We start from the raw sequence: 14,610 nt of genomic DNA, 5'->3' as shown, positions 1-14,610 counted from the left end.
AAAAAGCTGAGGTCATTGAGGAAACATGACTCTAGAAAGTATTCAATCATCCAATTAATTAAAATATACAATTCCTAACATTTCCTACAGTGCCTAGGATTGACCTCTGATCTACACAGTGCAGCAAATATGTTCGATGTCTTTTCTCATTCATTTTAATAAATCAGGCAATGAGTCAGTCGCCAAAACAGAAATATACAGGCAGGGTCCTTCCTTCATGTCAAGAAAGATGGCGGCGCCCGTGCTGGCCGTGAGGACGGGGATTCTCTTTCGCTCTTTTAAGACCTTTACCACATTCAAACCTTTTATTCCGGCTATACCACACAATGGAGTGTTAATACAGACGGCAAACTACCACCCCAAACCGCTGAAACTGAACCTCAAGGATCCGTACATTCCCGACAAGACCAGCGAGAGGACGCCCGAATGGCAGCGGACGGACAAGTTCGACCGCAAGCTGTACGGCCGATACGGGGACGCGTCGGGGATTGACCCCGCGACACTGTGGCCGACCGGTGAGAAGCTGGAGGAGATTATTAAAGACGAAGCAGAGTGGCAACCGACGCTGGACGTGATGTTGAAGAATATCAGTCTCCGAGAGGAGGAGGAAGCTGCTAAACGACTAGCAAAGTGAGTTAGGACTCCCGTGATGTAGACCTAATGCCACATTAAGTGCCACAGTTAGTGGCTAATGGCCACTAACTGTTAAACTTCACTCTCCAATCACGTGTTGGAAATGGAGATGCTGTGAAACCTACCTGCTACATTGGTGTGCTGGACCAAGATATTGTACTGGGTTGGGATGTTTGACTCCCCGCCTCACGGTTCGAACCCCAATGACCTCCACCTGTAGGCCTCCTTGAGCGAGATGCCCCCCTCCTCGCTAACTAAATGTAGTGGTTTACCTACTTGTGAGATTCCGTATGGGTATTTGAAGACATGTCCCCGGTCCTCATGGAAGACTTAATCCCAGCCGGCGGTTGACTAACTATGTAATATCCATCAAATAATCCTTTGTATTCTTTATTCTTTATTTGAAGGATAGCCCCTTGAGATGTATCATCTCATTTTCGAGGGGGTCCTTACAATAATGACAAACAATACAAAGATAGCAAGAGTAAGTATTAAACATAAATCCAAACACATAAGCACAAGGACAAACACATACACTCACACACCCATGCACACTCCAACACTGCTCCCCAAAGCTCCCCCCCCCCATCCCCACCCCTCACCAGCCAATATTAGAGTACAATCAAAAATAATAATAATAATAAATAAAAATACATTAATAAATAAAAAAGGAATCCCTCAACAAAATGAAGGTAGACATTTGTACTGAAAAGCATACTATACACCAATATAAATACATTTTCTTGCATACACAAGTCAAGTATACAGTACATATTTGTAGATACACATACAGTATAGTGACAAAATGAAAGCAGGTATGAGTAGAATGAGTCCTAGAAAGAAAAGGTAAGATAGATCAGAAACAAGAGCAGGATGTTTTATAATGCGTAACTAAAGATGATTTGAAGATATGGAAAGAAATGATAGACCTAAGTGAGGAAGGAAGGTTGTTCCACTCTGATGGAGCTTTGAATTTGAACGCCCGACGACCAATTTCTTTTTTGATTTTAGGTGTGATTAGTATCAATGTCTGGCCTCACATCTAACTTGAAACCAGTCTCTTGCTGGTTGCTGCTCAATATAGAAACTATTACCCCATTGGCCAGGTGCAGCCTTGCTGATTATTAAAACTGACAGCTGTTGTGAATAATAACAATGGTGTGTCAGTCTCTTAAAATTAAGACTGACCACATAATGTAAGTGAGATGTTTGTTAAAGGTGCCATGACATGCCACCAGGTGTGGTGTGATTAGCCGTTAGAAGCCGTTTTGGAAATCAGTCCCTTAACACATCACAGGTGTGCGTGTCCACCTAAATGTGTGACGGATAGATGAGCAACATTTGCTACAGTCCACAGGGTAGGCTGATAGACTGATCTATCCAGCACACATCTAGGTGGACATGCCCACTTCCTGCCCCATATGATGTCATATGGGGCAGATTTCCAAAACAGCTTGTAACGGCTAAAAACACACACCACACCTGGTGGCATGTCATGGCACCTTTAAACCTGGTTGTTGAACAAAGTCCCTGCATACATGGTGCTTAATGTGTTGGCACTGGCAGTGTAACATCTATGTGTCAGCAGGGGTGACATTCACCCCCTGCTAACATACATTCTTCATTGTGAAATAACGACGTCCGCCCTGCAGTTACCGTGGTAGTGGTTGTACTTCTGACATGGAGAGGTGTTGTATGGAGAGGTGCAAGATGGAGCTGCATTGAGAGGACATTGGGGCGTCACCGTATTACATTTGATTAGTGAGTCATTCGTCAGACGCTTGCATCAGAAGCAACCTAGGCTGTGAGGCTCCATTCAGAACGATGCAAGAGATGCAATACCTTAGACTAGGTACCCCCAGCCCATTCTGCCGGTGATTTGAATTCGCCCTGCAGAAGGGTCTGGAGAGGAGCAATACTTTTCTTTCTGCTTCCGATACGCTTTTGCGGGAGAAAATCACCAAGCTGGCTTTTCACCCCTGGCGCGCTATTGGCTGGTTCAACACAATGACGACAGGGAAGCGATGGCAAGAAGCCAATTGCGTACAGAGTCATTTGAACTAGGCCCGTTGATCACGCCTCTTGCGACAATAGCCAGGCTAGCATGGGGATAAGAATGTAAAGGTTGGTCTAGTTTTTGCCGTAAGGTGCATCTTTTCTTCCCGTTTGGTAATCAACGCGTTTCTCCATGTGGTTTCAGGGAGAAGCTCATCGCCTCCAACATGGCCAAGATGCCCAAGATGGTGGCCGACTGGCGGCGCGAGCGGCGGGAGACGAAGAAGAAGATGGCGGAGGAGAAGACGCAGAAAGACAAGCTGCTGGCAGAGGCCCGCGAGCGCTTTGGCTACAACGTGGACCCACGCAGCTCCAAGTTCCTGGAGATGGTGGCCGAGGTGGAGAAGGAGCAGAAGAAGAAGAAGAAGCTTCTGAAACGCCGGCAGAAGGAGGAGCAGGCGGCAACGCCCCTCGCACCTGCGGACGAGTGACAGAGTGGAGGATGGACTTCCTGTTCCTGTATATAAACTCACCGTCGTGTTTTGTAGGATGTACGCAAAAAATGGACCCTTTTGGATTTAGGACACTTGTGGTTCTAGAAGATGAGCTGAGGTCTAGACGGGACATGAGGTGTGCTGGTGGGGAACACCAACTGGTCTGGTCCACACCAAGGAGAGCTCTGGCCCCGCCCACCCAGAAGCATGCTGGCTGGGCGTTTTTGGAAAAATATACATCCTTTTGTTCTTTTCAAATGTACTGTTAAAATTGATATAATAATGAATTCTGAAAAATAAATCCTTCAAGAAGCACATTGTTGCAAGTTTATTTTCGAAAAAAAAAGCTTACATGGTTTCCAGCATGAGGTCAACGCAAAGTGAAATAATTAATTTTGTATGTGGTTTTAAAAATTCTTCAAAATCACAGGTTTCTCTACCTTTCTTTTAGCTACAGTACTAACACCATATATTTACTAAATTAACTCTTTCCAGCAAAGAACACAGAATTTTTACAAATAAAATCTGTTGCGAGAAACACGTAAATGTATATATAGCTTACAAGTGCCTTCTATTACAATCTGGAGGTTTCTCAATGTAAACGTGAAGATGTGATGCTTTTATAAACATGTAAACTACAGGACTGGCGATAAAAGCGTCACCTTTCATTCTCACACAGAATAAACTCAAGGAAGTGGCTGAGATGACACCAACAACCCATGTGTTGGCATAGCAACACACATACTTTGGTAATCTAAAGCCCAACCAAACAGTCCGGGCCCAGAGTCGTAACCTTACATCATTCTTTATGGAACCTTTCTTTTATAAACGCACAGTAATTGCAGTAGCTGTGGTTCACCAGAAGATGGTACTGTTTCTTCACTTAGATGCCAATGTTGCTGGTGATTATCTTTAACACAGAGTATGGCCTCCATTCTTCTGGGCCAGGAAGACTTTTTTTGGGGGGTGGGGAGGTCTTTCTTCTTCTCACATGCGAGTCATCTCCTCCTGTTCCGTGGGGCTCACCTTCAGCTTGGCGAGTGCAGCGTGCACGCGGAACTGCGTGCGCGACTCCATGGAGTAATCCTTGTAGTTCGTTCTAAAAGCCGGTAGAGATTGTCATTATTAAAAACAAATTCATCAGCCGACACTTCTGTCCGAAGCGACTTACAATAAGTGCATTTAACCAGAAGATACAACCCAAAATGTATAATTTGTCATGTCTAGATGTTATGTAGTAAGTAACATTTTTATAGTGCTTTTCCTGATACTCAAAGACACCAGCATGACAGATAGGTGTGGAACGACATTCAAAGCTACTTTAAAAGGTGTGTTTGGAGTAAGGCTCGGAAAGAGCATAACAACACTCAATTATAGAGCAAATTCACCAGCTCAATGTAGTTGTTACGTTTTAAATATGGAAGTAACAGTTTCATGAAAATGAAAGACATGGGCCAAACGACACAGAAACACTACAAGACAGAGACTACAGTACTACAGTACCACAGGACTAATGGACTACAGGGCTACAGGACAGACAATAAATGACAGAGTCTACAAGAGAGACCACAGGACTAATGGACAGAGACTACAGTACTACAGTACCACAGGACTAATGGACTACAGTGCTACAGGACAGACAATAAATGACAGAGTCTACAAGAGAGACCACAGGACTAATGGACTACAGTGCTACAGGACAGACACTACAGGACAAGACTACGAGACCCACTTGGCCTTGTGCAGCAGCTTGATGGCCTCGTCCCGGCGGTTCTGGGAGATGAAGAGCAGACCGAGCTCCAGCAGAGCGTTGGGGACCAGGTAGTGGTCGTACCGGATCTTCTTCTCACTGGTAAGAAGTGAGGGTTAGACAGGGGTGGATTATAACCAGAACATAAGTCTCAACGAGACCATACAGCTCCAAGGGACTCAGCCCCCACCCCCCCCCCCATCCCACCCCCTGCTACCTAGACCCATCCTGACCCCCGGGGACCCACCCCCTGCTACCTAGACCCATCCCACCCTCCAGGGACCCACCCCCTGCGACTCACTCGACCCCCCAGGGACCCACTCCCTCCAAACCTCACCTGCGGTACACGTTGTTGAAGCACTCCTCTGCGGCTCTGATCCGACCCTGGTTCTGCAGACAGAGGCCCTTCAGCAGCTGGATCACACAGTAGTCGTCCACAGAGTAGTCGTTCCCTGGGGGGTGGGGTGGGGTATGTTAGTGGCTTCACACTAACTAACATGTCACCCCACGGCCGGTTAGTGAGCTAGGACTGCTGCAGGGGGGGTCAGGGAAATCAGAATAGCTGTTGTTGTGGTATCATGTGAGCTTGAACTAGAGCTAGAACTAGAACTAGAACTAGAGCTAGAACTAGAACTAGAGCTAGAACTAGAGCTAGAACTAGAACTAGAACTAGAGCTAGAACTAGAACTAGAACTAGAACTAGAACCGAGACTAGAACTAGAGCTTGAACTAGAACCAGAATTATAACTAGACCCAGAGCTAGAACTAGAGATAGTGCTAGAATTAGAGCTAGAACCAGAGCTAAAGCAGGAACCAGAGCTAGAACCAGATAACATGTGACGTTCTGTAGTACCAGGCGCTGCAGCCAGGGTGCGCTCTGCCTCCACCAGCGTCTGCATCATGCCGTCTGTCAGCTCGGGACACTTCCTGATCATGGTGAAGCCGTTCCACATGTACATCATCTCCTGTAGAGTTCAGATTAGAGCGCAGAGTAGAGCACAGAGGAGAGCGCAGAGTAGAGCACAGAGGAGAGCAGAGTACAGCACAGAGTAGAGCGCAGAGTAGAGCACAGAGTAGAGCGCAGAGTAGAGCGCAGAGCAGAGCACAGAGTAGATCACGGAGTAGAGTACACAGTAGATCACAGAGACACACTGGGGTCAGGGGATTATTTGGCGGTGCTTGCGTCCTCCATAGAGGAAATGTGTGAACTAGCTGTGTATGCTAAGGGTGTCAGAGTCACACATTGCAGTGTGTGTGTGTGTGTGTGTGTGTGTGTGTGTGTGTGTGTGTGTGTGTGTGTGTGTGTGTGTGTGTGTACCAGGACAGGTACAGGTAGTTTGACCGGGCTGGAGGCCAGGTAGCGTCTCGCTTTGCGGATCGCAAACTTCTCCGTGGGCGGAGACTTTCCCGCTATCTTCTGCTTCAGAGTAGGAACCTGTCTGATACACACACACACACACACACACACACACACACACACACACACACACAGTTAGCGGCGGTACATACATTGTAAATGCTAACCAAAAATGTTTCACATGACTTACTTTGTTAATTTAACTCACCCCCTTCCTCATTTTTTTAAATTAACTTATTGTGTTACATTGACAGGGAGGGAGGGAAAGGGAAAGTGTGGGGACGATCTACACTACAGAGTGGTAGGGGGGAGGGACAGAAAGGGGAACCCCTACCTGGGAGTGATGGGGGGGGGGAGGGACAGAGCCCAGGAGGAGAACCACAGATACCTGAACAGCTCCACCTCATCCTCTCCAAACGGTCTGGACTCGTCCTTGCTCAGCATGCTGAGACACGCCGCCTTCATGTAGACGTACATCGCCTTAGAGAGAGGGACAGGGGACTTTTATTCTGAAACAGTCTTCATCTAGACGTACATCGCCTTAGAGAGAGGGACAGGGGACTTTTATTCTGAAACAGTCTTCATCTAGACGTACATCGCCTTAGAGAGAGGGACAGGGGACTTTTATTCTGAAACAGTCTTCATCTAGACGTACATCGCCTTAGAGAGAGGGACAGGGGACTTTTATTCTGAAACAGTCTTCATCTAGACGTACATCGCCTTAGAGAGACGGACAGGGAACTGTCCATCAGATGGAGTTCATTGGGTGTTGTGTGTGTGTGTATCGTTTGGAGTGTGAGGTCTATATGCCACATTGTGAGTACTGTTTCTGTGTATTTAATTGTGTGTATCGCATGGACTTTGTTTTGTGTGTAATGTTGTGTGTGTTAGATACAATACACTAGCGTATCTACTTTGTGTAGTGTATTGTATCGTGTTTATTTTATGCATTGTCATGTGTGTGCAGAGTACTGTGTGTAGTGCATTGTGTATGTACTGTGTATGTCTGAATTGTTTTGTGTGCATCCTGTAGGCTCCCTGGTGTGTAGTATATACATATAGCGTATCCTGTAGGCTACCTGTGACCAGCGGCTCTCCTTGGTCAGTAGGTCAGCGTAGAAGTAGGCCATCTTCCACAGCTGCTTGTAGGTGAAGCACCACAGCAGCTCCCAGTAGCACATGTGGTGGAACTGCTTCCACTCCTGCTGGGCCTTGCAGCCGTCCTCGAAGAGACACACCGCCTGTCACCACGGCAACGCCCGGTACAGCACATCCCATAATATCATAAAGAGATCATTAGAAGGTTTCAATTTAGCCCAAGCTTTAATCTTAACAGTGTGTATTTCTAGTCCCCTGGCAAGCGAGGCGATAATACTTTTTTTCCTGATATCTAATACTGATACTACATAGAGAGGATGAGGTCGTCTGTACACTACAGGGGATAAACCTGGCTGGAATGGTAGGTCAAGCTTAGTGGAGGATGAACGCACCTTGTCTATGTTCCCTTTCATCTCCTCCGTCCTGCCAGCGAAGAACAGGAAGATGGCCCCCTGGGGATCATCGCAAGGTCCATCAGTCCGGAGAACAATCATGATTCATTAGTCAACAGAAACGCCCACGACAAGCTTACCAATAGAACGTTCATTGTTTAAAATGTTGTCATTCGATTAACCCCTATCGAGGGGAAATCCTTACTGGTATTCATTCACTAGTTTCATACAATACCTGGTTTATCTTATCTCATACAGATTATAACATGAATACTACTGGTGACCTCACTAGTGGGCGTGTCCACCGGTGGCTTCAATATTGGGCGTGTCCACCCAGACGGAGAGTAATGAGCTTCTGAGTTCCGAGGGCTCGGTCACCGTGTGTCTGAGCGGGAGGAGGAGGACACTCACCGTGGGGTAGCGGAGCCGGAAAGGAGCCAGCAACTTCTCAGCCTCTGCCACCTCTCCCTCCCCCGTACCTGAGAAACACAGGCACACACCTAGAATTGTCAATTCAAAAAATATAAATAAATATAAAAGTATTGGGTCTATAAGACTGTAGGTGTGTGTATGTGTGTGTAGGTGCGTGTGTGTAGGTGTAGGTGTGTGTGTGTGTAGGTGTGTGTGTGTGTGTGTCTGTGTTACTGTACCCACCCAGTATAAAGGTGAGGAAGGTGTGGTAACATAGCAACAGCAGAGCGCACAGGAGGGAGCGCAGGTTCACCACCGTGGCACCGCTGAGCAGCTGAGACAAACCGTAGTCCTGAACCATAACATGTAGAGGTTAGTCCTGAACCATAACATGTAGAGGTTAGTCCTGAACCATAACATGTAGAGGTTAGTCCTGAACCATAACATGTAGAGGTTAGTCCTGAACCATAACATGTAGAGGTTAGTCCTGAACCATAACATGTAGAGGTTAGTCCTGAACCATAACATGTAGAGGTTAGTCCTGAACCATAACATGTAGAGGTTAGTCCTGAACCATAACATGTAGAGGTTAGTCCTGAACCATAACATGTAGAGGTTAGTCCTGAACCATAACATGTAGAGGTTAGTCCTGAACCATAACATGTAGAGGTTAGTCCTGAACCATAACATGTAGAGGTTAGTCCTGAACCATAACACGTAGAGGTTAGTCCTGAACCATAACATACATGAGGAGGTTGCTCCTTGATACAGAGGCGGTACGGTGAAGAGGGTGAAAGATGATGAAGATGATGTACGATGAAGATGACATAGATAGACAATGAGTATATATAATATACCTTGTCGCCGGAGAACCCTGCAAACTCCAACAGCTTCAGGATTCGGGCAGGAAACATGGACAGAGTCTACCAGCCAAAGAAATAACTACGTGAGGTCATCAGGGTGTAACACTGTAACATGGATTCATAACTCACTGACCAACCAAATTTAAAGCTTTTCACAAAAAACTTTTCACAAATTAGAATATTCTTTCGATTTGCCAAATGAAAATCCCTAATAAGAAAAGATCATAGTTAGTGATTCACCAAATGAAAAGCCTGTATTGCAAAATGATGATATTTTGTGACTTTCCAAAATAAAAGCCCCCATACAAAAATATTATATTTTGCGATTTACCAAATTAAAAGCCCCTATTCCAAAATACATTTTGTGGCTTACCAAATTAAAAGCCCCTATACCGAAAGCCACACCTCCCTCCAGGTGGAGGTGGCTGGGTCCGACCAATGAGTCCTGGGACTGGATGTATGAGTGGAGCTCTCTGGGGGAGTCAGACCGTTACCACGGTAACAAGAGACCAAGATGTCTCTTTTATGCAAAGGTATGATAATGGCTACATTTAACATGGTGGAAGAGTTCTGAACCTCCATGGGCATCTTATATGGTTAGTTTAGTTCCTAGGTTACAGATGGTTTGTTTAATTCATAGGTTAAAAATGGTTAGTTGAGTTCCTAAGTTACAGATGGTTAGTTTAGTTCCTAGGTTACAGATGGTTTGTTTAATTCATAGGTTAAAAATGGTTAGTTGAGTTCCTAAGTTACAGATGGTTAGTTTAGTTTCTAGGTTACAGATGGTTTGTTTAGTTACTAGGGTACAGATTATATTATAAAGGGGTCATACTTGTAAATCAGGTAACTGTTGCGGACTTTAATTCCTCCTTTGATAAAGCTGACCATGTTTTCATCCTGAAAGGGATTGTGGTTACAAAAACAATGGTTGGTTACAAAATGTCTTACAAGAATCACAACAACAACAACAACAACAACTACTACAACAACAGCAGGTGAGCAGAGTTGAGCTGGTGTACCTGTAGGAATGTGAGAGAAGCTCTCTGGAGCTGGCATTCAGCGAAACACGCTTCGGCATGAAGCTGCTCTGCAGACACACACAAACAAACACAAACAAACAAACACAAACACACACACCCTTCAACCTTGGAAATCAGCAGTGAGTTTGCAGCTCACCGACGTACCACATCCTCCAAACCGGGCTTACCGTCTGAGATCCATAACCCTAACCCTAACGCTTTTATCCTGGGTTGGGGCTAGGCCCTGACCCTGACCCTGGGGCTAGGCCCTGACCCTGACCCTGGGGCTAGGCCCTGACCCTGACCCTGGGGCTAGGCCCTGACCCTGACCCTGGGGCTAGGCCCTGACCCTGACCCTGGGGCTAGGCCCTGACCCTGACCCTGGGGCTAGGCCCTGACCCTGACCCTGACCCTAGGGCTAGTCCCTGACCCTGACCCTGGGGCTAGGCCCTGACCCTGACCCTGGGGCTAGGCCCTGACCCTGACCCTGGGGCTAGGCCCTGACCCTGACCCTGACCCTAGGGCTAGTCCCTGACCCTGACCCTGGGGCTAGGCCCTGACCCTGACCCTGGGGCTAGGCCCTGACCCTGACCCTGGGGCTAGGCCCTGACCCTGACCCTGGGGCTAGGCCCTGACCCTGACCCTGGGGCTAGGCCCTGACCCTGGAGCTGGAGGGGCTGGTCCTTACCTTCCGTTACCGACTCCCCTGGAAACTTCACCAGCCCGGGAGCTTTTCGACGAAACCTGAAATGAACACGTAAGGTTTGGGTTAGGGTACCCACTTAGGGTAAGGGTAGGCTCCGTTAAAGGGATAGGGTACCCAGTCAGGGTAAGGGTAAGCTCTGTTAAAGGGTTAGGGTACGCTCTGTTACAGAGGATGGGTAATCACTGTCACATAGACCCCAGTGTTCTTATTTGGCCCCATGCAGAGCCCTATTCTGGACCAATGATGTCCATGGTTCAACATTTCTAGGATTTGTTGTGGAAAGGCGTGGAAAAGTTTTTCTCCACAACAAACGTATTAAGCAGTGATCTCTTATCTTAGAAAATACAGAATGTGACCCTCCCCTTTAATATCTACTAAACAACAAACTACAACATGATTCAAACTAAACCTACATTTAATACACCTCGGACACATTTGTGCAAACTTCCCAACTCCCTTTATGGATTCCAGCAAAACGTTCTGCTTAAATGCAAACGCAGGATAGTTGCAGCCCAGTTTTGACAGACTAATTTACAAGTGAAATGTTTCCACTTATCTGCTGTGAGTGTCAGATAAGTGGACAAGTGGTGCTTGAAACTGCTGTCATTATTTCCAAGAGGCACATTCACAGGACATTCACAGTATACAAAAATGATGTCAGCCATTTCAATATGTACAATAATATAAGCAGGAAAATATGCAGAACATTGTTCATAGTTCAGGAACTTCGGAACTGAGTGTGAACACATGTATTTTATTTCCACTTATCTGCTGTAACTGTCAGATAAATGTACAAGTGGTGCTTTATACTGTATATATCCAAGAGGCACACAGGACATTCACAGTTTACAACTAGTTTACAACTATGAGGTCAGCCATTTGCATATGTACAATAATATAATAATGCAGAACAATGTTCACGGTTCAGGAACCTGGGAACTGAGTGTAGACAGATCGGACGTATTGGGGGCCAGAAACCATTTCAGATATCAGACTGCTGACTGGGTGTGTTTTAAAACTCAGATCAAGCCTGTGCTACGGGAAGGAAGCAATACATGTCTCAGACCTATATGACCTCTGTCTGAACACTAGTGACCTCTGGAAGATCTCCCCACAACCTCTCCCATACAGATCTAGGTCACACACTGACCTATGACCTCTAGTAGGTGATACACTGACCTATGACCTCTAGTAGGTGATACACTGACCTATGACCTCTAGCAGGTGATACACTGACCTATGACCTCTAGCAGGTGATACACTGACCTATGACCTCTAGTAGGTGATACACTGACCTATGACCTCTAGTAGGTGACACTGACCTCTGGCAGACCTCCTGGGCCCTCTTCATGGTTGCTGCAGCGTTGGTGATGTCATCTTGTTCGAAAGTCATCATGGCCTGCATCTCTAGCACTGTGGCGTAGATCAGGGCGTGGTACATGCTCTCATTCACACTACCCACCCACCCACCCACACCCACACACACACACACACACACACACACACACACGTTAAGGTAGGGTGTCATTACAGAATAAAGAACATCAAACTACACAAATATAGTTATTATTTAGGTACATCATCAGACTACATAAATATAGACAGCACTTTTTTTTGTAGAACAACTAACCACACCTATATAGATACCGGTTCTTTAGGTAGAACATCAAACTACACTAATATAGATACCGGTTCTTTAGGTAGAACATCAAACTACACTAATATAGATACCGGTTCTTTAGGTAGAACATCAAACTACACTAATATAGACACCGGTTCTTTAGGTAGAACGTAAACCTTTACCAAACCCAGTGTGAGGGAGGGTTGACTCTCTCTCAACTTGAGATAACAATGGATTCAGGTGTGTGTGTGTGTGTGTGTGTGTGTGTGTGTGTGTGTGTGTGTGTGTGTGTGTGTGTGTGTGTGTGTGTGCGCGCGCCTGGGGGCCCCAGGCAAACATAGGTGACCAGAATTGTTGACGGGGGTGGAGGGATGGGGGGGGAGAGTGTTCGTTGTTTTTTGTTTGTTTACGAGTTTGCGGGCGGACAGGATTGTTGCCGCATAGCGAAGTTGCGTGATTGCTCCAGGCAAGTGCCTGGTTTGCCTAACAGTACGGTCTGCCCCTGTGTGTGTGTGTGTGTGTGTGGTGAGGTAGAATGAGCAGAGAGACTGATTGAAACGTGCTTTAGGTTAAACATGCATACACCCTACTAGAAGGCACAGAACAAAACCAACTAATGGTGTGTGTGTGTGTGTGTGTGTGTGTGTGTGTGTGTGTGATGTTTATTTTCTAGGCTGTTCTCGTGTGTCTGGGCCTTTGGCTGTCCAACCTTCGCAAACATCCTGGAGACAAGTCAACCAATCAGGGAGCTCCATTCTACCGCCTAGTGCTGATAAGAGCTCCTTGTTAAACACACACACACACACACACACACACACACACACACACACACACAGTCTTAATTAACATTAGATAGGAACCTTCGCTTCTCTATCTAGAATATCTGTCTCTTTCATCACAGTTCTGGGTGGGTTTGGTGAGTGAGTGAGTGAGTGAGTGAGAGTGGTTACCGTGGTTTAAGCCTCTCCATACTCTCTCTGAAACGGTTGTTGAGGAAGAGGTCCAGGGCCTCCATGCAGTCATCCAAGCTCTCCTTCAGACTCCCCTGGGAGGGGCTACACACACACACACACACACACACACACACACACACACACACACAAACACAAACACAAACACACACACACAGTTGTCATTCGCTTCACAGAGCTACACAACCCCCCTATATGTTACGTGAACGGCTGGACCATTTTAACGAACATGCGTCCTTTAGAACTCCTCTGGTACCGGAGCAGCACACAAGAACCCCCGCGGTCACACACAGAAATTGTTCAGTCACCCACACATGCGCATGAAGTCCCCGAGAGCACTTCTGCAAAGTAGCAGCATGATACTGAAGAACGGCAACTGCATCGTCATTCACGCATCATTCTTCTTCACGTTTCCTTGAAGAAGCCAGGAATCTCGTCGCAGCCACACCCACTTATAAACTCTATCCTTAACGTATCCGGGATAACTGGAAATGAACAATTTGGTATTTCTTGCCCGACCACTATTGAAGACGACAACAGGAGAGGGACAACAACACGAGACGAAAGCGAAATTCGGAAGGAAACGAGAAAAGCAGCCTTATTCTCATTGCGAAGTCACTCTGAACTCGGAGAGAAAAGTTCTGATGTCCAAGTCCAGTCTTTAAAAATAATAAAAGAAGCATAGGCCTACTTATTAAAATGTAATTTATTCAATACATCAGTGTCTTACTTGTCTTTCGTATGTGCATCTTTCCCATTGGACATTATAGCCCAGCCACTGCGGACACCTGCACAAAGTTAAGAGAGAACACAACAACACGCATCCAGGCTTCACGTCCGAAAGGTAAAAAGGTCACAGGCGGTTTGCTCCACTGCTTCCCTTAAAAGAGTCGAGACAGCGGGAGAGAATATCCGAACTCTATGGCTGGCCGATGCGCTTCACTGTGCCGATCTGCTGTGAAGTCATGTTTTGCGGGAGGAGTGAGTTTCGCGTGACTCCTCCTTAGCCGAAGCACTGTGCCACGCACACCTTACACTGTTACCCCTTACGCAAACCATAATAACCCAAACCCAAGTCTAACACTGACTGGCCCCAACCTAACTTTGTTTATAATATCACATTGAAGAGAAGAGCACAGAGCAATGTTCTCGGTATACGGTATATCTCGGTATATATATATTTTTTTAATTAAGTAGACTACGTACACGCCTGGTCCCGCAAGACTGCGTGTAACCCTGAAAGCCAATTCAATTATGTTATACATTTTAAAGTAGATGTCATAAAACACCCATATCACAT

The 14,610-nt window shown here is 46.2% G+C and overlaps 2 protein-coding genes across 2 annotated transcripts; one reads left to right on the top strand and one right to left on the bottom strand.

The window, feature by feature from the left end:
• Positions 1-217: 217 nt before the first annotated feature.
• gadd45gip1 (growth arrest and DNA-damage-inducible, gamma interacting protein 1) lies at positions 218-3,427 on the top strand (the record flags this gene model as incomplete). The annotated part of the gene is made up of 2 exons (XM_084488935.1): positions 218-630; positions 2,834-3,427. 2 exons carry the CDS (start codon positions 218-220, stop codon positions 3,117-3,119), a joined length of 699 nt encoding a protein of 232 aa, XP_084345061.1. The 3' UTR covers positions 3,120-3,427.
• A 75-nt stretch (positions 3,428-3,502) lies between these two features.
• On the bottom strand, positions 3,503-14,236 carry LOC311383930 (tetratricopeptide repeat protein 39A). The gene is made up of 18 exons (XM_084488622.1): positions 14,041-14,236; positions 13,290-13,394; positions 12,041-12,172; positions 10,701-10,756; positions 10,013-10,080; positions 9,826-9,890; positions 9,367-9,466; positions 8,988-9,053; positions 8,374-8,482; positions 8,131-8,198; positions 7,720-7,779; positions 7,309-7,470; positions 6,618-6,709; positions 6,191-6,311; positions 5,726-5,837; positions 5,210-5,324; positions 4,855-4,971; positions 3,503-4,221 (listed from the first exon to the last, which is right to left on the bottom strand). The coding sequence occupies exons 1-18, from the start codon at positions 14,073-14,075 to the stop codon at positions 4,110-4,112; spliced, it is 1,695 nt and encodes a 564-aa protein (XP_084344748.1). The 5' UTR covers positions 14,076-14,236; the 3' UTR covers positions 3,503-4,109.
• Between the last annotated feature and the right edge of the window lie 374 nt (positions 14,237-14,610).

The sequence above is a fragment of the Micromesistius poutassou genome (genome assembly GCF_964030765.1).
Source record: "Micromesistius poutassou genome assembly, chromosome: 1".
Taxonomy (NCBI): domain Eukaryota; kingdom Metazoa; phylum Chordata; class Actinopteri; order Gadiformes; family Gadidae; genus Micromesistius; species Micromesistius poutassou.
The sequence above is the reverse complement of the archived record's forward strand: the minus strand, read 5'-3'. Positions and strand labels throughout refer to the sequence as shown.

Bases quoted from the DNA above. Each gene is read 5' to 3' on its own strand.
- LOC311383930 (XM_084488622.1), bottom strand. From the start codon at position 14,075: ATGTCCAATGGGAAAGATGCACATACGAAAGACAA. The intron at 9,467-9,825 runs GTATGACCCCTT...TGACTCCCCCAG, and splicing joins AACAGTTACCTGATTTACAA to AGAGCTCCACTCATACATCC. The intron at 4,222-4,854 runs GTGGGTCTCGTA...ACCGGCTTTTAG, and splicing joins AAGCTGCTGCACAAGGCCAA to AACGAACTACAAGGATTACT.